At 37.5% G+C, this 17,016-nt stretch overlaps 1 protein-coding gene across 1 annotated transcript in view; it reads right to left on the bottom strand.

Moving 5' to 3' along the window:
• Positions 1–17,016, bottom strand: part of LOC139712788 (cytosolic carboxypeptidase 1-like) — a 60,746-nt gene that overhangs the window by 20,065 nt on the left and 23,665 nt on the right. Inside the window, exons 4-12 of the mRNA XM_071624579.1 lie at positions 14,200–14,404; positions 13,276–13,407; positions 12,116–12,209; positions 11,251–11,288; positions 8,190–8,336; positions 7,121–7,201; positions 6,335–6,485; positions 5,488–5,575; positions 4,458–4,577 (exon numbers count right to left, since the gene is read on the bottom strand). Of these exons, the coding sequence (XP_071480680.1) occupies positions 4,458–4,577; positions 5,488–5,575; positions 6,335–6,485; positions 7,121–7,201; positions 8,190–8,336; positions 11,251–11,288; positions 12,116–12,209; positions 13,276–13,407; positions 14,200–14,404 (1,056 nt within the window). The remainder of the gene's footprint in view (positions 1–4,457; positions 4,578–5,487; positions 5,576–6,334; positions 6,486–7,120; positions 7,202–8,189; positions 8,337–11,250; positions 11,289–12,115; positions 12,210–13,275; positions 13,408–14,199; positions 14,405–17,016) is intronic.

Genomic DNA, 17,016 nt, shown 5'->3' with positions numbered 1-17,016 from the left:
TTTTTCGCGAGATACAATGTATACGCGTGCGTGATTATAGGTCAGACCACACCGCAACGAAAAAAAAAAAAAGATATTACAAACGCATTCAAAAACATTTCATGTAGCGACACTTGTGGCCAAAAATGGACAATTGGAATGCATGTGCAACTCATCATTATATCCTTTCCATTTTTAGTTCCGCCTTCCAGTTTTTTTGCTGGTTAGCAAATATGAGTGTGGATGATTAAAGCCGAAATAATTAATGAAACCATAGCAATCTCGCCGGGTGACAAGCGTAAATAGTTGAATAGCACATGTTATAACCTATTATACTTAATCGGTGTTCAGAAAAAGAAACAAACGCATCTAACAGTTCAAAAACGGACGTACAAAACGAGAAGAGATTTTCGGAAAAAAATAAAGAATGCATTTTTAATCCCTTCGGGTGCAACGATCATACATTGTATAAAATTACAGCCGAAATGATTTATGAAATCATCGAATTCCCGCTGGGCACCAACAGTGTAAAATGCCTCGCAAGTTAACGGTAAACAACGCATGTATGTTACTCTGAAATCATCGCGATCTCGCCAGGAGATAGTAGCATAAAAATAGTTGAATAACACATGTTAACCTGAATCAGAAAAAGAAACAAACGCATTTGAATAGATCTGGATTTGTCCATTATCACTTAACAAATGATAATTCAAATATGAGTGTGTATGATTAAAGCCGAAATAATTTATGAAAATATCATTGCGATCTCGCTGGGTGACAGTAGCGTAAAAATAGTTGAATAAAGCATGTTAACCTTTTATACTTAATCGGTGTTCAGAAAAAGAAAAAACGCATCTAACAGTTCAAGAACGGATGTACAAAAGGCGAAGAGATTTTCGGAAGAAAATAAAGAACGCATTTTTAATCCCTTCGGGCGCAACGATCATACACTGTATAAAATTACAGCCAAAATGATTCATGAAATCATCGAATTCCCGCTGGGCACCAACAGCGCAAAATACCTCGCAAGTTAACGGTAAACAACGCATGTATGTTACTCTGAAATCATCGCGATCTCGCCAGGTGGCAGTAGCGTAAAAATAGTTAAATAACACATGTTAACTTAAATCAGAAAAAGAAACAAACGCTTTTATTAGTTTGAATAGATCTGGGTTTGTTCATAATCACAATTTGAACACTGCATTTCACAATGAAGATTTTTCTTTCTTTCAGAATGGTCTACCAGATAGATTTGCGTAAAAAGGATCTTAACCTTCCAAAGTCAATCCTGTCTTATATTTTTCAAGAACGGATGCACAAAACGCAAGAGATTTTCGGTAGAAATAAAGAACGCATTTTTAATCCCTTCGGACGCAACGATCATACATTGTATAAGATTACAGCCGAAATGATTCATGAAATCATCGAATTCCCGCTGGGCACCAACAGCGTAAAATACCTCGCAAGTTAACGGTTAACAACGCATATATGTTACTCTGAAATCATCGCAATCTCGTCAGGTGACAGTAGCGTAAAAATAGTTGAACAACTGAATAACACATATATAATAACCTAATAGATCAGAAAAAAGAAACAAACGCATTTATTAGTTTGAATAGATCTGGATTTGTCCATCATCATTTAACAAAGAATGATAATTTAAATATGAGTGTGTATGATTAAAGCTGAAATAATTTATGAAATCATCGCGATCTCGCCGGGTGACAGTAGCGTAAAAATAGTTGAATAACGCATGTTAACCTACTAAGTATTATACTTAATCGGTTTTCAGAAAAAGAAACAAACACATCTAACAGTTCAAGAACGGATGTACAAAAGGCGAAGAGATTTTCGGAATACTAAAGTAAAATAAAGAACGCATTTTTAATCCCTTCGGGCGCAACGATCATACATTGTATAAAATTATAGCCGAAATGATTCATGAAATCATCTGGGTTTGTTCATCATCATTTAACAAATAATAATTTCAATATGAGCGTGTATGATTAAAGCCGAAATAATTTATGAAATCATCGCTATCTCGCCGGGTGACAGTAGCGTGAAATAGTTGAATAACGCAAGTTTACCTATTATACTTAATCGGTGTTCAGAAAAAGAAACAAACGCATCTAACAGTTCAAGAACGGATGTACAAAAGGCGAAGAGATTTTAATCCCTTCGGGCACAACGATCATACATTGTATAAAATTACAGCCGAAATGATTCATGAAATCATCGAATTCCCGCTGGGCACCAACAGCGTAAAATGCCTCGCAAGTTGAACGGTAAACAACGCATGTACATGTATGTTTACTCTGAAATCATCGCGATCTCGCCAGGTGACAGTAGCGTAAAAATAGTTAAATAACACATGTTAACCTAAATCAGAAAAAGAAACAAACGCTTTTATTAGTTTGAATAGATCTGGGTTTGTTCATTATCACAATTCTAACACTGCATTTCACAATGAAGATTTTTCTTTCTTTCAGAATGGTCTAGCAGGTAGATTTGCGTATTAAAAAAGGATCTTAACCTTCCAAATTCAATCCTGTCGCATATTTTTCAAGAACAGACGTACAAAACACGAAGAGATTTTCGGAAGAAAATAAAGAACGCATTTTTAATCCCTTCGGACGCAACGATCATACATTGTATAAGATTACAGCTAAAATGATTCATGAAATCATCGCATTCCCGCTGGGCACCAACAGCGTAAAAATACCTCGCAAGTTAACGGTAAAGAACGCATGTATATGTTACTCTATTTGCGCTGGTGTTTAGAAAAACTTAACAAACGCATTTTATACCATTTGATATCACTTTACACTGTATTTCACAAACGAAAAAAAAAAACTTCTTTCAAAATGGTTCAACACAAGAGGAAGAGATAGGTATAGAAAGAATCACGAAAATAATGCGCAGCCTAAATGTGGACCTGCGATAATTGCGCCTTAGGAAATAAGCAACCGCGAGGTTGCCATATCGTCCGTCGAGTAAGCTAAGCAGACACGATTTTTTGAGAGGTTCTTAAGAACACATGAGTGGCATATGATGCAAAATTATTTACACTGAAATGATTGTGTTGTCAATATTCTGCGGTAAAATGCTTTAATTCAAATCTTATATAAAAAATCAAAGCACTATCTCGATCCAAAAGTAATCATACATTCCTGTCATTAGATGACTGACGCTTCGATCACACACGCAATTAATGCCAATCACATCACCAGCAGCGCTCATGTCACACATACATGTATGTGTACACAAAGGCACCACGGCACCTACACCACTGCAAGTCGATAGTCATACACACAAGTACACGTGCACATGCACATGAAGGACGCAATAGACACAATATCTGCGTGGAGTCTATTACGAAAACGGTCTTCATACGAGAAACCACAAATTTGACAAACTATTTTTCCTTTGTTGATAAGAGAAATCAAATACCATTTTAACAAATATCTTGAAAAATGATTTTCCCTGACTTTCCAGAAGAAATAGATGGATTCCCTGACTTTTTGCTTCTGGAAAAAGTATTTTTAAATTCCCTGACTTTCCAGAAATTCCATGACGCGTACGAGCCCTGTACTAAGCATAGAGATTACAGCTGAAATCAGAGGAAGACTGCACATTGTGACACAACAGCGACACTTCTGATGTCATTAACAGGGGTAAATGAAGGGGATGAGCTGTATGAAGAGTTACAAAGTAAACGATAATTTATAGCATTACTTTATTTTCCAACTGAGACAGGGTTAACTATAGATCTGTGTTGAGCTAAGATTATGCCCTTTGCAACCTATAGCCAAAATCAAAATAAAGTGCAAAAACTTGCAAAACATGAGAAAGAAAAAGAACTCTGACACAAATGCTCTGTATGAACTTCTCTAAGTATCAATTTCTTTGATAAAAGAAAATAGATATGAAAAAATCAATATCATCATAACTCAGATACGTAAACTTAGATTTTACTTACGAGAAATAATTTTCAACCAACCTGCAGCATTCTCTACAAATTACAAGAAGTTCGCAAATGAGGAGGTAACAGACATTTTCGCAGTTGTTGTTTTTGCAAATTGATGCCGATGCTGACGTAAATGTACTATTACCATTGGGCATGGCAACTATTTGGTGAGTTTGTTAAATTTGCGATCAAACTGAAATTCATGAAATTTCAATGCGAAAAGTAAACCCTTATGAAAATAACAGCTTATTCAGTACATATAACTTGCATTCTATGTATCAGTCAGCTACAAATGCTTAAGTATGGCTATTGCTAAATGGCTAAGCTTAAACCTCCTTTAAGAAACCATCTTTTTATTATGACCACAACAATACTACCATAACGAGTATATGTTCACGATCCTGTTTATAAAGACCACTAGCTATATAAAGAAAGACCTCTTTCTCTGTCTTCCATGTGTGGTCTTTATAAACAGGTTTCACTGTACATCCAGGAAGACCTGAAAACCTGCCTCCTCGAAATCTGTGAGCTCTGGAAAGAAGTCGTGATACATGGCCAGATCCTCAGGGGTGCGATGCTGCCTCTCAGTGGGGGTGGACTTGTCCCCCTCTCCTCCTTCTCCGCCTGCCACCTGTTGGTGCAATCACAGCATCATTACCATGGTCACCGAAAGACCATTGTCAGATGCAACTCTGCATCAAAAGCAACCTCATCAATTTAAAGTCATAATGTAAGCCATCTTTTGGATACAGTCTGTTTACAAGACATTTCAAAACATTTGTCATACAAATTCACAAGGAGACCTCCACATGATTGGAAGACTTTTGCATTTGAACATCTATAAATTGGTCATACGGGTACAGAGCTTCAAAATCTATGGAGATTGGTATGAGGAATAAGAATGTTTTCGAAATTCATAAGAAATTACTGTAGCAACTTCACATAAGAATGCATGATTGAGGTTCAAGAAGCAGAACAAAAGAAGAAAGCATGCATAATCTCTACATAAGTGTACTTGCTGAGCAAGTGGTATTGCAATGGAATGTCATTGCAGTGCTATATTACTGAAATATGTGGGTCTCCTGTATCGTCATCTTTGTTCAGTGTATGTAATTATATTCAAGGGGTTTTTCAGAGCATTAGTTCATATGCTTAAGGACCACAAAAAATTCCACAAATCTATACATAGCACTATCAGTTTATGTATGACATGATGTGAAATTATATAAACTGTATAACAAAATATATAAAGTACATATACATTTTGGTTTCACAACCTACAGTGTACTGTGTGATTATACTATATTTAGATATATTCAGAATATGTATATTGTGTTTTTTCTAGTATGATATGTTTTGTACACATGCATTATATTCATTATACATATTCCTTGTTAAACAAATAAAATTAATAAATATGAACTGAAATAAAATTGAATTACAATTGTAAATAAAATTGTCTTGAAGGTCCCTCAAAGAGTCATTCAAAACTTTCCACCATGAACCCATAGCATACTGTGTCAGTGAATCTCTAATGTTACCTTTGGTTTCTCTTCTTCCTTGTTCTCATCTCCACTGCTGACATCATCATCCTGGTCATCACTCTCATCAATGCCATCATCTCCAGAAAATATATGGATTTATATAGATAGATAGATTTATATGATTTAATATATCATATAAATATATCTTGTATATAGATTTACGGATAAATAGATATATAGACAAATATATAAATAGATAGATAGATGGTTAGTAGATTGACAGATAGATTATAATAGATAGTTAGGTACACTTGTAAATTTGAATAAATAGATTGATATACTGATATATTGATAGATAAGACAGATCAATAGATAGATTGATAGATATACAGATAGATACTGTAGATAGTTGAGATTTCATTGAGAAATTAACAGTTTTGCAACTACATGTAAAAAGACCACAATGCACATCGCACATGAAATTGCAGATTATAGAACACATACAATGAATTGTATCTGCCTAAATTCTTAGAGATATTACTGTAAACGCCATATATTTAGCGAGTCTAAATTTTTGTGAATCGGGACTTCCCGATAATTTCGCCCGTAGTTAAATTTGCGATCGTGGAGTACAGTACTGAACGGAGAAATGTATTACGTGCATGTCACATGCATGTAAGAATCAGAATCAATATTTTCGTGTGTCTTTAAATTCGCGAGTAGCACCCGACTTGCGAAATATCTGGTGTATACAGTATTGCCAAAGGTCACGGATATATAAGAATTGCGGGGTAACGTACAGCAAATGGTCATATGCACACACATACACAACAAACACAAACATACATTTCTCTTGGAACTCCAGCAGCTACCTGTATAATCTTCCTCTGTGATAGTCTTACCAGTGGGAATCTGGAGTAGTGGGTGGCCCTCTGGGATCATTGGAAGAGTGAAATGGATGCAACTCAAGATGCTGGGCAGCGGGAGACGGTTTCTAGGGAAACACTTCCTCAGAATGATGCAGATGATGTTCACCAGACTCTCTATGTCTTTGTCTGTTGGAGGTTGCATACATAAAAAATAATAATCACAATTTATTATACATACAATGTTCTTTTCTTTTTGTTTGTTTTTCTGACAAGCTACATAAATGATACACTACTAGAGAGATGCAATTATTTGAATGTCTGTTTGACAAGAAAAAGTGATGTTTGGATGTACCAGTACCAGTAGTAATAAATCTGGCTTCTTTTCTGTCTACACACAAACATTAACATGACATACATACTGTAATGGTGAGCAGTAAAAAAAATTACTGTGATTACGCTGATATAACATGCCATGTTTAGTTGGAGTATAAAAGTTGCAGACTATGTGCAAAATTATCCACATATTTGTATACATTTTGATCTTGTACAATTGACAAGTCTATGGGGACACACACATTATAAAGTTAGTTAACAAAGCATTGCTTGATATGCATCCACCCAAATAACCAACAATCATTTATGATTTGGGATTAGTGCCGATTTCATAAAAGATGTCAGGATTTCAACTCTTGCTAGAACAGCAAATTTCCCGTAGCAACAGCCAACCAGGTAGCTGGATTCTTGTCGTTACTATGACAATTGCCATTCCAGCAGGGGTTGCCACCATAGCAACTTTTCATGAAACGGGGCCTAGCTCTTACTTGTGCTGGTAGTCATATCCTGTGCAGCATTGTAGAGCAGCTTGATACCATCTGAGTCTGCGAAAGCTTTCTTTCCAGATTCTACAAGTGATTAGAAGCATAACCAGCAAAATGAATGCATAAAATATAGACAAATCTGATCAGAATTTCTTTGCAATGTACAACATCAGAAAGACACTGTAAAACGTGACAAAAGATTGCTTCTGATATTTCAGCATTCTGGGTCGTTATACTACTGTAAAAGTGGAAATTTTCGCGGTGTTGAAATTTTCGCGCATTTCGCGCAACCAGAAACTAGCGCGAAAATAAAAGCACACGAATATTTTTGCTAGCCATGTGTTCCTGTGTGTGATGTCTTGATTCCACAGAATTAAAAAAACGTGAAACTCTTCTCACCCGGCCAAGCGCGAAAAATTAGTCGCGCGAAAATAACCACTTTTACAGTAGTTTAACATAACTCCATGCCTGACACACAAACGAGAGTAAGATACTGTTTGTTTGTTGTTGTTGTTTTTTCCAGTTGGAAACCATCAATTCTTTGACTGAACAGCCTTTTATGCGGAGTGCTACTGGGACTTTTAACCATTCTGATAAATCATTTACATTGAATAGCTTTGACACTTTACCAAGAACTACTCATATCATTCGACAATACATAATTACATAATGAAGGCAAATGTTGCAAACTTATAGAGAACGTCACAATAAGTCACAATAAGTGATACACCCTAACAGAGAAACTACTACCAAAATGTTCTAGATTGATATACATGTAGTACATAACACGATCTCTAAAATGACATCACTCTGAGCCCACATGCATTCCGATTTACAGTTCTTTCCTGATATAACAAAATTTCATTATAAAGAAGTAAAAGTTCAGGTCTCAAAAATCTTATCTACATATTTTTATATACATATGTACCTTACTTGTTGGCCTCATAACGAAATTTCAATATAACTGAAGAAAGCTGCCAGTTCTGAGGACTTAATTATAACAGGAATTGCCTACACATCACACAAGGTTCATGAGATAACATTCCCACAGCTGGCCTCCAATCCAACTCACTCAGCGTGGTGATGTTCTTGATGACGTTGAGAATCCCCTTGCGCACGCTGATGTGTCGGTTCCGCACGTCCACTTTCTGCCACTCGCAGAAGGCCTGCACGAGGATCGGCATCCCTCCCTGCCCGATGGCTCGGGCCGAGTTGCTTTCTGCATTGCGGGGCGGAACAGAAGATGCAGAGTTCAATATTTCACTGGTTTACGCGGGATACACATTGTCTCCATTCAAAATGCATCATTAAACCGTTGAGGATGAGTCTCGAGTAACACGCAAGTGTCTACGGGAAATGCGTGTTGTAGCAAAACCAGCCCGTCCTCAATGGGTTAATACAATAAGAGCAGTTACTGCTTTTCTCTGCACAGACCAAAAAGCATTCAAGTTGGCAGGGCACAAGATGAAAGCTCTCAGACTTAATCACTTTCGAGGGCAGGATGGAAAAAGAGAGCTTATGAAAATGGGATTTTCCAAAATATTTGTCACAGGGAGAAAAGAGGAATGAAGAGTAAATGACTGACAAGTTGCCCTTCATTGACATAAATAAGTACCAATTATTCAGTGTTAAAAGTAACGGCCACAATAAAAATCATGGGCAAACATACACAGGTGAGACGTATGTCTAGATGATTTTTATTGAGACTATTACTCTGAAACAGTGAATAGTATCGATGAGTGTTTATTTTGAAGAAGGGTAACTTGTCAATCAGTTGCAATGCAAACTGTATTTCTAATCATCTTCTGCCATTAATCTTTACTGCACTTACTGGCTAAGTAGCGGGATTGGCATGGATGGCTGGAAACTAACTGCCCATGAGTATAGATTACTTAATCCCCTCCCCCCTCCCTTTAATCCCTTTTATGTCAACATTGACTTCCTGTCGGATTGAGGCTTTGTTACACATGAGTGGATGGTCTACAAACTTGCATATAACTGTATATTCAATTTAATAGGGGAACTGCATGTACATGTAAGTGATGCTCATGTAAGAGCCTGGCAAGTTAAACGTGGTAGCTACAATGTGCCCGGGTACACAATGGGTGACATGTGTTCCATACAAAGACAATTCTATATTTGATAACAGCACATTTGTACTCTATGTCAGAATTCCTGGCAACTACATGTACTACGACGGTACTTCCAACAAACCATGGAGTCATTTTTCTGATACATGTTTTGTCCAGGGGAATATAAAACACATATCAGTGTTACTGTATCATGGCATAGTCTATTTAGGAATAACTTGGAAGAGTTCAACGGTAGTAAGCTGGTAGCCAGAAGGGTCATGCAAATTAGATGGGTTAACTCTTTGAATTTCTCTTTGGAACTGGGTATATGGAATTCAAGCATTCTACAAAAGTGGAAATTTTTGCAGTGTAGAAATTTTCGGCGCATATTTCGCGCAACCAGAAACTAGCACATAAATATTTTGCTTGCCATAGGTTCCAGTAGCTCATGTCTTGATTGCACGGAATCAAAAACATGTCACAAGAAAAATATCCGCTTTTACAGTACTTGAATCATACTCATCTGAAAGTTTGGTTCCCAACTTTTGTTTGAAAATGCCTCTTGCATTCATATTTCCCAAATTTCACCAGGTTATCATGTAGACGTATATAATTGCACATTTTTGCCAGCTTTGTTTTATCTATTATTTTTTCATCTCATGAACCTGTAACCACCTCCACAAAAAGACAGGACAAGTTACAACAATCACAAATGTGAATTTCAGACATTCTTGCCTCAAGGTTAGGAATTTCATTGTCTACCACACTATATAATGTACATGGCGTATGTTGTACGCGACTGATAATGCCTGTCTATGCAAATATGTACTAGAGCAGAACTACAACGTGTACATGAAATAATGACAGAGAGGCAGGTTGTTGATCAAGCTACGCAGAAAATAAGAAACAATTGAATGAATAAACTCATGTAGGCTGCCACACTCATCTTGCTCTTTTAACCCATCGAGGACGGACTGATTTTGCTACAACACACATTTCCCATAGACACTTGCCCGAGTATACTCGGGACTCGTCCTCAACGGGTTAAGTCAAAGACGAAGTTCTCACCAATGTATCACCAGACAGACAGACTTACACCCACACATACAGGTGACACACACAAAGACACAGCAAGGTTCATTAAATCCAGTTTGAAAAAGCAACCAAGAGTGACAAAAGCTTGCATGCTTACCACATGACTGCCATCATAGGATTGGGGTCCTAAAGAAGACTATAAATGGACACCCTTACTGTTTTTCACACTCGTGCACATTATATGCATATCAAGCTGAAGCTGATGTAATGACAAGTAAGGGCCCACTGTTTTCGGAAGTGTGTGCCAATACAAAAACTATAAAAGCACTTGGAGAGCACAGACCTCCGCCAAGCCAGCAACCCATTTCTCACCGAACACGCATGCAATTTCTTAATATAAAAGCCTTTAAGTTTACAATATCAGTTTCCAGCTGCACGTTCGGTGCCTTGCCTGAGCAGAGCATGCACTTTACTGTGCGTATATACGCGCAAGCAGATCTCCCTAGTTCACTGACCTTTACATTGTACATGCCAAAAGATAAAAAATCCTGCAAAAATCCATAAGAATTCCCACAACCACTACCAAAATTTTATCATCTGTTCCTTGGGTCATGATAAACTTTTCATGCAAGTTTCATTCAGATCCGTTTACACCTTTTTGAGTTATTTTGCAAAAACAGACAAACCAATGCCAATGATCACGCAACCTCCATCTTCCTTGGCAGAGGTAATAATCAACACAGCCTTTTGTGATTGCCTTGAATAGACAGGTAGCTCTTTGGGATAAAACCATAGCCTGATGATAGAAGAGTTGTTGATTGTCTGTAGAAAAGTGGAGTTTATCTCACGTTTTGCTGTAATAAACAGCAATATTTATTTTTCAGATGAAGTCTAAGTGACAAAAGGTGTGTTGTAACTTAAAACAAGATTTATATATGTGATTTTCAAGGGGAAATGCTTACAAACATGACAACACTTGGAACTGTCATTCCAAACCAAACTCTATTATCTGAGCGAGTCACTTACTTGATTTCACCAGAAGACAAAGTGCCTCCAGAGAATTCCTGTGAACAAGAACACAGCATGAAAGATGCACAATGAAAGATTAATTTGTTCATTTAACCTCACCACAGCATCCACATAGGTTTAGCTTTATAAATGGAGATTATATTGACATATCACGTAGTCTCTGCAATCTACAGTAAACAATATTCACAAGATTTTTTTTTTTACATTTCTTTCCCTTTTATCTACTTCTATGAGTTATCATTCAATATTCCCACTTGAAGTCCATTTTTTAAAAGAAATTTCTAGTCTTATCGTGATCTTTGAAGGCATGCTGTGATATCTGCCCCGACATTCATTTTTTCATATAGCATAACACATCAGGACTGTACCCTTTCCTGACCACTGATAGTCAAACAGACCAAGCCACAATAATGTAAAAGCAGAAACTTTCATGTGATTAATTATTCATGTACTGCCAGGTGAGATGAATGTCCCTTGATTTTAATTTTGCGGACGGTCACAACAATCAAATGAGCATTTCAAACAGCTCACCACTGCCACAGCAGTAAGGGGTTTTGGCAGCACATATTAGAGTAAAAGGTACTGGTCTACGTTACGACTGTAAATTCCCCCTCACTACAAGACTAGCAAACGAGATAAAAACCTCAAATAACATAAACCAAGACAAATAGCACAAACATTTTTGCCCCTCCATTCTCATGCTAGTTTCATGTCACACAAAATGCATGAAAAATTTCCCAACTTATCCACTTTTACAGCAATTGACAAAGAACATAATGACATACAGTTCACTGTTTTGAGGTTTTCCTAGGATGTTATAGAGTGACATGAAGTGGAATTGCTCAGTACAGCAATAACTCACCTGAGAACAGGGTGGTAGCGCTTGCCGCACAGGGAGACAATCTTCAGCATACAGCTCACTGCGCCGGCCTTACCCAGGTGAGATGAATTTACGGCTGCCGAAAGAGAAAAGCGCCCTCGCAGTCACTCATCATTCCTTCACCATGATAACTTTAATCCTTTCTTCTCTATTTCCCCACGTAAGTGTCATATCTTCTTTAATATCCCTCTTTTCTCTTTCCATTCTCTAGGTTATAATGTTTGTGTAAGTTCTGATGAAATTTAACAAAAAAACAAACAAAAAAACAGTGCATGATGAGGTGACTCAAGACTGCCAGCTCTTGACCAATGCCCCACAAACTATTAAATCTGAGGCATTTAATTTTCATTTTTGTTGTCGGCTTCAGTATCTCCAACTTTGACCTCCTTCCAATGAACCCTGTACAGATGCAAACCAGCTCAAAGATTGATTTCTCGGGTCACAATGAAGTTGCCCCAGAAATGCAAATTCACATGTTGCCTCTCAAACAACTGCCAGGTCTATATATGACAGGAGTCATGCAACAAATCAAACTGGTTTCAAGCAAGGAAAGTTCTGTATCAAATGTGCTGTGTCTCATTAACCCGTTGAAGACTAGTCCCCAGGATACTTGAGCAGGTGTCTACAAGAAATGCCTGTTACAGCAAATCAGCTAGTCTTCAATGGGTACAGGCAAAAGAGATGATCTGCAGGAATGGGTGATTGAATATTTGAGCAAATTTAGACAGTACAGGAAAGGTTAAACTCATTAAAGATGTCCGCAAAAGACCTCTCTCAGGTCCAGACATTGCTTGAATCAAACTGCTTAGAGCCTTTTTTCTGCACTGTGTTAATTTTCTATGCAAAATCATACTTAGTCGTGATTATTGCTAGGGAAACATGGACTCATTCATAGAGAATCTAATAATCATGGACATCTTGCTCAGAAAAAAAAGTTTATTTGTATTTCTTCTAGCAAAGTTCAAAACAACAAACATTGTATTCTAAGCCTTTGGCGCATATAAGATAAAGATGAATTCTGATTATGCTTTCTCTGTAGAATGAAGCATTTGCTACTGATTATACCCATGAACATATACATATATCTCTTCTTTTTCGTTTAAATAGAAAATGCTTCCATTGGCCATATTTGCCAGACTCACAATTTGTACAGTAGATCTTCAAGACTTGAACCATTGGCTGGATGAGGTCCAGATTTCCAGTGTTCACTCTCACTATCGCCATGGTGATAGGCAGGGCACCACTCAGGCGCGCCTTCACACCAAACTTCCGATCTGTGTACAAATGAATAAACAAATGAAATATGATTTCAAAACATCTTTACATGTACTCAATAAGAAGGTGATACATTATCAAGTAACATATCCGTGGTATCCTGAAGAAATATGAGTTCACTAAAGCTGACATACTCAGCTCATCTTAAGTTTGAATCTATTGAAATTGCCATAGCCACATATACACTTCCAATAAAGGCATCAAATACATCACAGGTTACTGATACATGTTTGTATTACATTCTGTAGCATCTCTGCAAACATATAAGAAATTCATAGCCTATTCTAATTTCTATTTGCCCTATGTGCTCTTACTCTGACCTAATTTGATCTAAGTTTTCCTTTTTTAAATGACATTTCTATGCCCAAATAGGGAACAGCATACTACCCTATGCGATATTTTTTGTACAAGGTTTTCTTACACACTTCATCACTGAAATAGATTCCCTGCCCCGTTCCTTTTAACACTTGTTGAAACACCTCCTCTAAAGGGAAGGTCGTCACAACCGTCACAACCCTCACAACCCAGGGTGAACAGTAGCCCTTTCTCATTTCTGGAGCTCACAACCCTTATTGAGGGTGGTGCATTCCCATGTTTGGGGCCACAACTGGGGTGGATAGTGGGGCATTATTCCCACTTTTGAGGTCAAAACCAAGTGGGAAGTAGCCGTAGGTTTTTTGGGATCACAACCCTATGGGATAGTGGCCTGTGCTAACCTCGGGGCCAGAACCCTGAGGGGACAGTGGCCCTGATGACCCCCTCCCATGAAATATACAATGGCCCAGGCTCACCTTTGGGGCTCACTTTGGCCAGAACCTGGTGGAGGCCAGCCATCAGCTCCTCACAGACTGGCTGCTGCTTGGAGGCAGTGCTCAGGGCCGTCAGGAGGACCTGGGTGGCCCCTCGGGACACCATGCTCTGGGCCCGCTTTGGGGACTGCAGCAGGTCCAGGAGGCTGTAGGTCACATTCAGCGAGATCTGACTGTCCTTGGAGCTCTACAAGGGTGAATGGAAGAGGAGGAGGAGGAGGAAAAGGAGGAGGAGAAAACACATTATCAACAATTTCATCTCATCAGTATACAGTATGCACACAACTTGGCCACACAGATCTTCTAATCAACTTTCATCACAGCTGTTTGCACACATTTGCATGTAAGGCTGTTAATCTTGGTTCCTCATTGGTAGAGGACTCTTCAAAACAAGTTACAGCAAATTTAATACTTTCCGGGTAAATGATTTTTCACAAACGATGATGGTTTTGAACCTGCGTCCTAATTCAATGAAGTTATCATTGCATGCAATAAAAGTCGTCAAACCTGTACACCTCTATACATCTTCATAATGTACATAGCCTGGAAGTCTCTTCATACTTTTCTGTGTTTACCTACATTAATCTCTCAATCATTGAAGAATATAAATCTACTTCTCGTGTTGCCCAGAGGGGCATACATTTTTGCATGAGCACATGACACACAGCTATGTCCTCTACTTAAAGGACAAGTTCACCTTCATAAACATAAGGATTGAGAGAATGTAGCAATATTAGTAGAACACATCATTGAAAGTTTGAGGAAAATCAGACAATCCGTTCAAAAGTTATGAATTTTTGAAGTTTTTGTGCAGTACCCGCTGGATGAGAAGACTACTGCAGTGTATGAATTTAACTTAAGATGTCACATGCGTACAACAATATAAGGAAAATATAAAGAGAATTTCACAAAATTCCATCTTTTGAAAAAAGTACACATTCCCCTGACTCGTTACCGACAAATGTTATGGGTAATATTATTCCCTCTGCCTTTAGAAAAAGGCAAGTCAAGTGCTCTTTTATTATGCGAAAAAAGTGAAAATATGTTGAATTTTCTTTTACATTTTCTTTATACTGTTGTACGCATATGACTCACAAGCTGTAGTAGTCTCCTCATCCAGCGGTTCCAACACAAAAATTTAAACTAGAAATATCGCTTTGGCGACTGGTATGCCTCCGCCATAATGCATGATTTTCCCAATAGGTCTAGATAGTACATGTGGACAATGTATGATTACATTTTCACAAAATTGGCAAAATATTGAAATGACAAGTTTGTCACAAATGCGTTGAATGTTCACCTTCCTTGACCTAGGTTTAATTGGATGAATAGGAGAGCACGTATCTAGGGATTTAAGGACTTTAACTTGACTTTGACCCATTCATACATTTAGGCATTGAGTAATTTTCAAGGTACAGGTGTGGAGAAAAAGTGCAATTTCTGAATTGAATAGTAAATTGTTACCATTTTCATCTGGCCCTTGACCCTAAAATTCATAAGATAATCACTTTCAGGTAGAACATGCATAATATGTACTAAGTTTCAATATAACTTGAGCCACTTCCGAGATATGGAGGAAAAAGTTAGTTCAGCACTTTCACTTGATCTTTGACCTTTTGACCTTTGAGGCAAAAAAAGAAGAAAAAAAAAACTTTCCAGAGAATTTCTATTAGGTTACACACGCATACACCAAGTGTAAAAAAAAAAAATAACCCTGCTGGCATTGCATAAATATGACGGAAATAGTAAAATTTTGAAGTGTTGCACTTGACCTTTGACCCCTGGCCTTTGACCCCATGAACCCTACATTCTCTAGATAATCACTTCCAGTCAGTACATGTATATACTATGTTCCATGAAGATACCTTGAACAATTTTCCAAGGTACGGAGAAAAAAAAGAAGTTTTAATATTTTTACTTGACCTTTTGACCTTTGACCTTTGACCTCATGACCCAAACTTTCACCAGAGAATCTTAATTGGGTAATACATGTATACACTAAGTTTCAAGAAAATGTCTTTCAGGCATTCAATAGATATGGTGGAAATAGTAAAATTTTATGTATTTGACCCTGACCTTTTGACCTTTGACCTCATGACTCAAACTTTCACCAGAGAATCTTAATTGGGTAATACATGTATACACTAAGTTTCGAGAAAATATCTTCAGGTATTCAATAGATATGGTGGAAATAGTGAAATTTTATGTATTTGACCCTGACCTTTTGACCTTTGAACTTTGACCTCATGACCCAAACTTTCACCAGAGAATCTTAATTGGGTAATACATGTATACACTAAGTTTCAAGAAAATATCTTCAGGCATTCAATAGATATGGTGGAAATAGTGAAATTTTATGTATTTGACCTTGACCTTTTGACCTTTGACCTTGAGCATGTGCACCCAAAAGTTGATAGGCACAACTTCACCCCCTAATACACATACATGCCAAGTTTCATTAGGATACCTCAACAGGTTTTGATAGTTACCTTGTCCACAAAATTCATTACGAACGGACGGAAGGACGGACAGACGGAAGGACGGACGGACGCTACGACGGACGGACGGACAACCCGAAAACATAATGCCTCCGGCACCACTTCGTGGCGGAGGCATAAAAATTCATAACTTTTGCATTGATTGTCCAATTTTCCTCAAACTTTCACTGATGTGTTTTACTAATATTGTTGCATTTTCTCAATCCTTATGTTTATGAAAGTGAACTTGTCCTTTAAAGTACAGTTGTACTATCATAAAAACAGATATAAATGAATGCATTATTCGCATCACACAAATTTA

This window comes from Diadema antillarum, unplaced genomic scaffold (genome assembly GCF_040938485.1).
Source record: "Diadema antillarum isolate AM-2024a unplaced genomic scaffold, OU_Dant_1.0 seq00001857_RagTag, whole genome shotgun sequence".
In the NCBI taxonomy this organism is placed as follows: domain Eukaryota; kingdom Metazoa; phylum Echinodermata; class Echinoidea; order Diadematoida; family Diadematidae; genus Diadema; species Diadema antillarum.
This window is presented reverse-complemented; position numbering and strand designations above follow the sequence as displayed.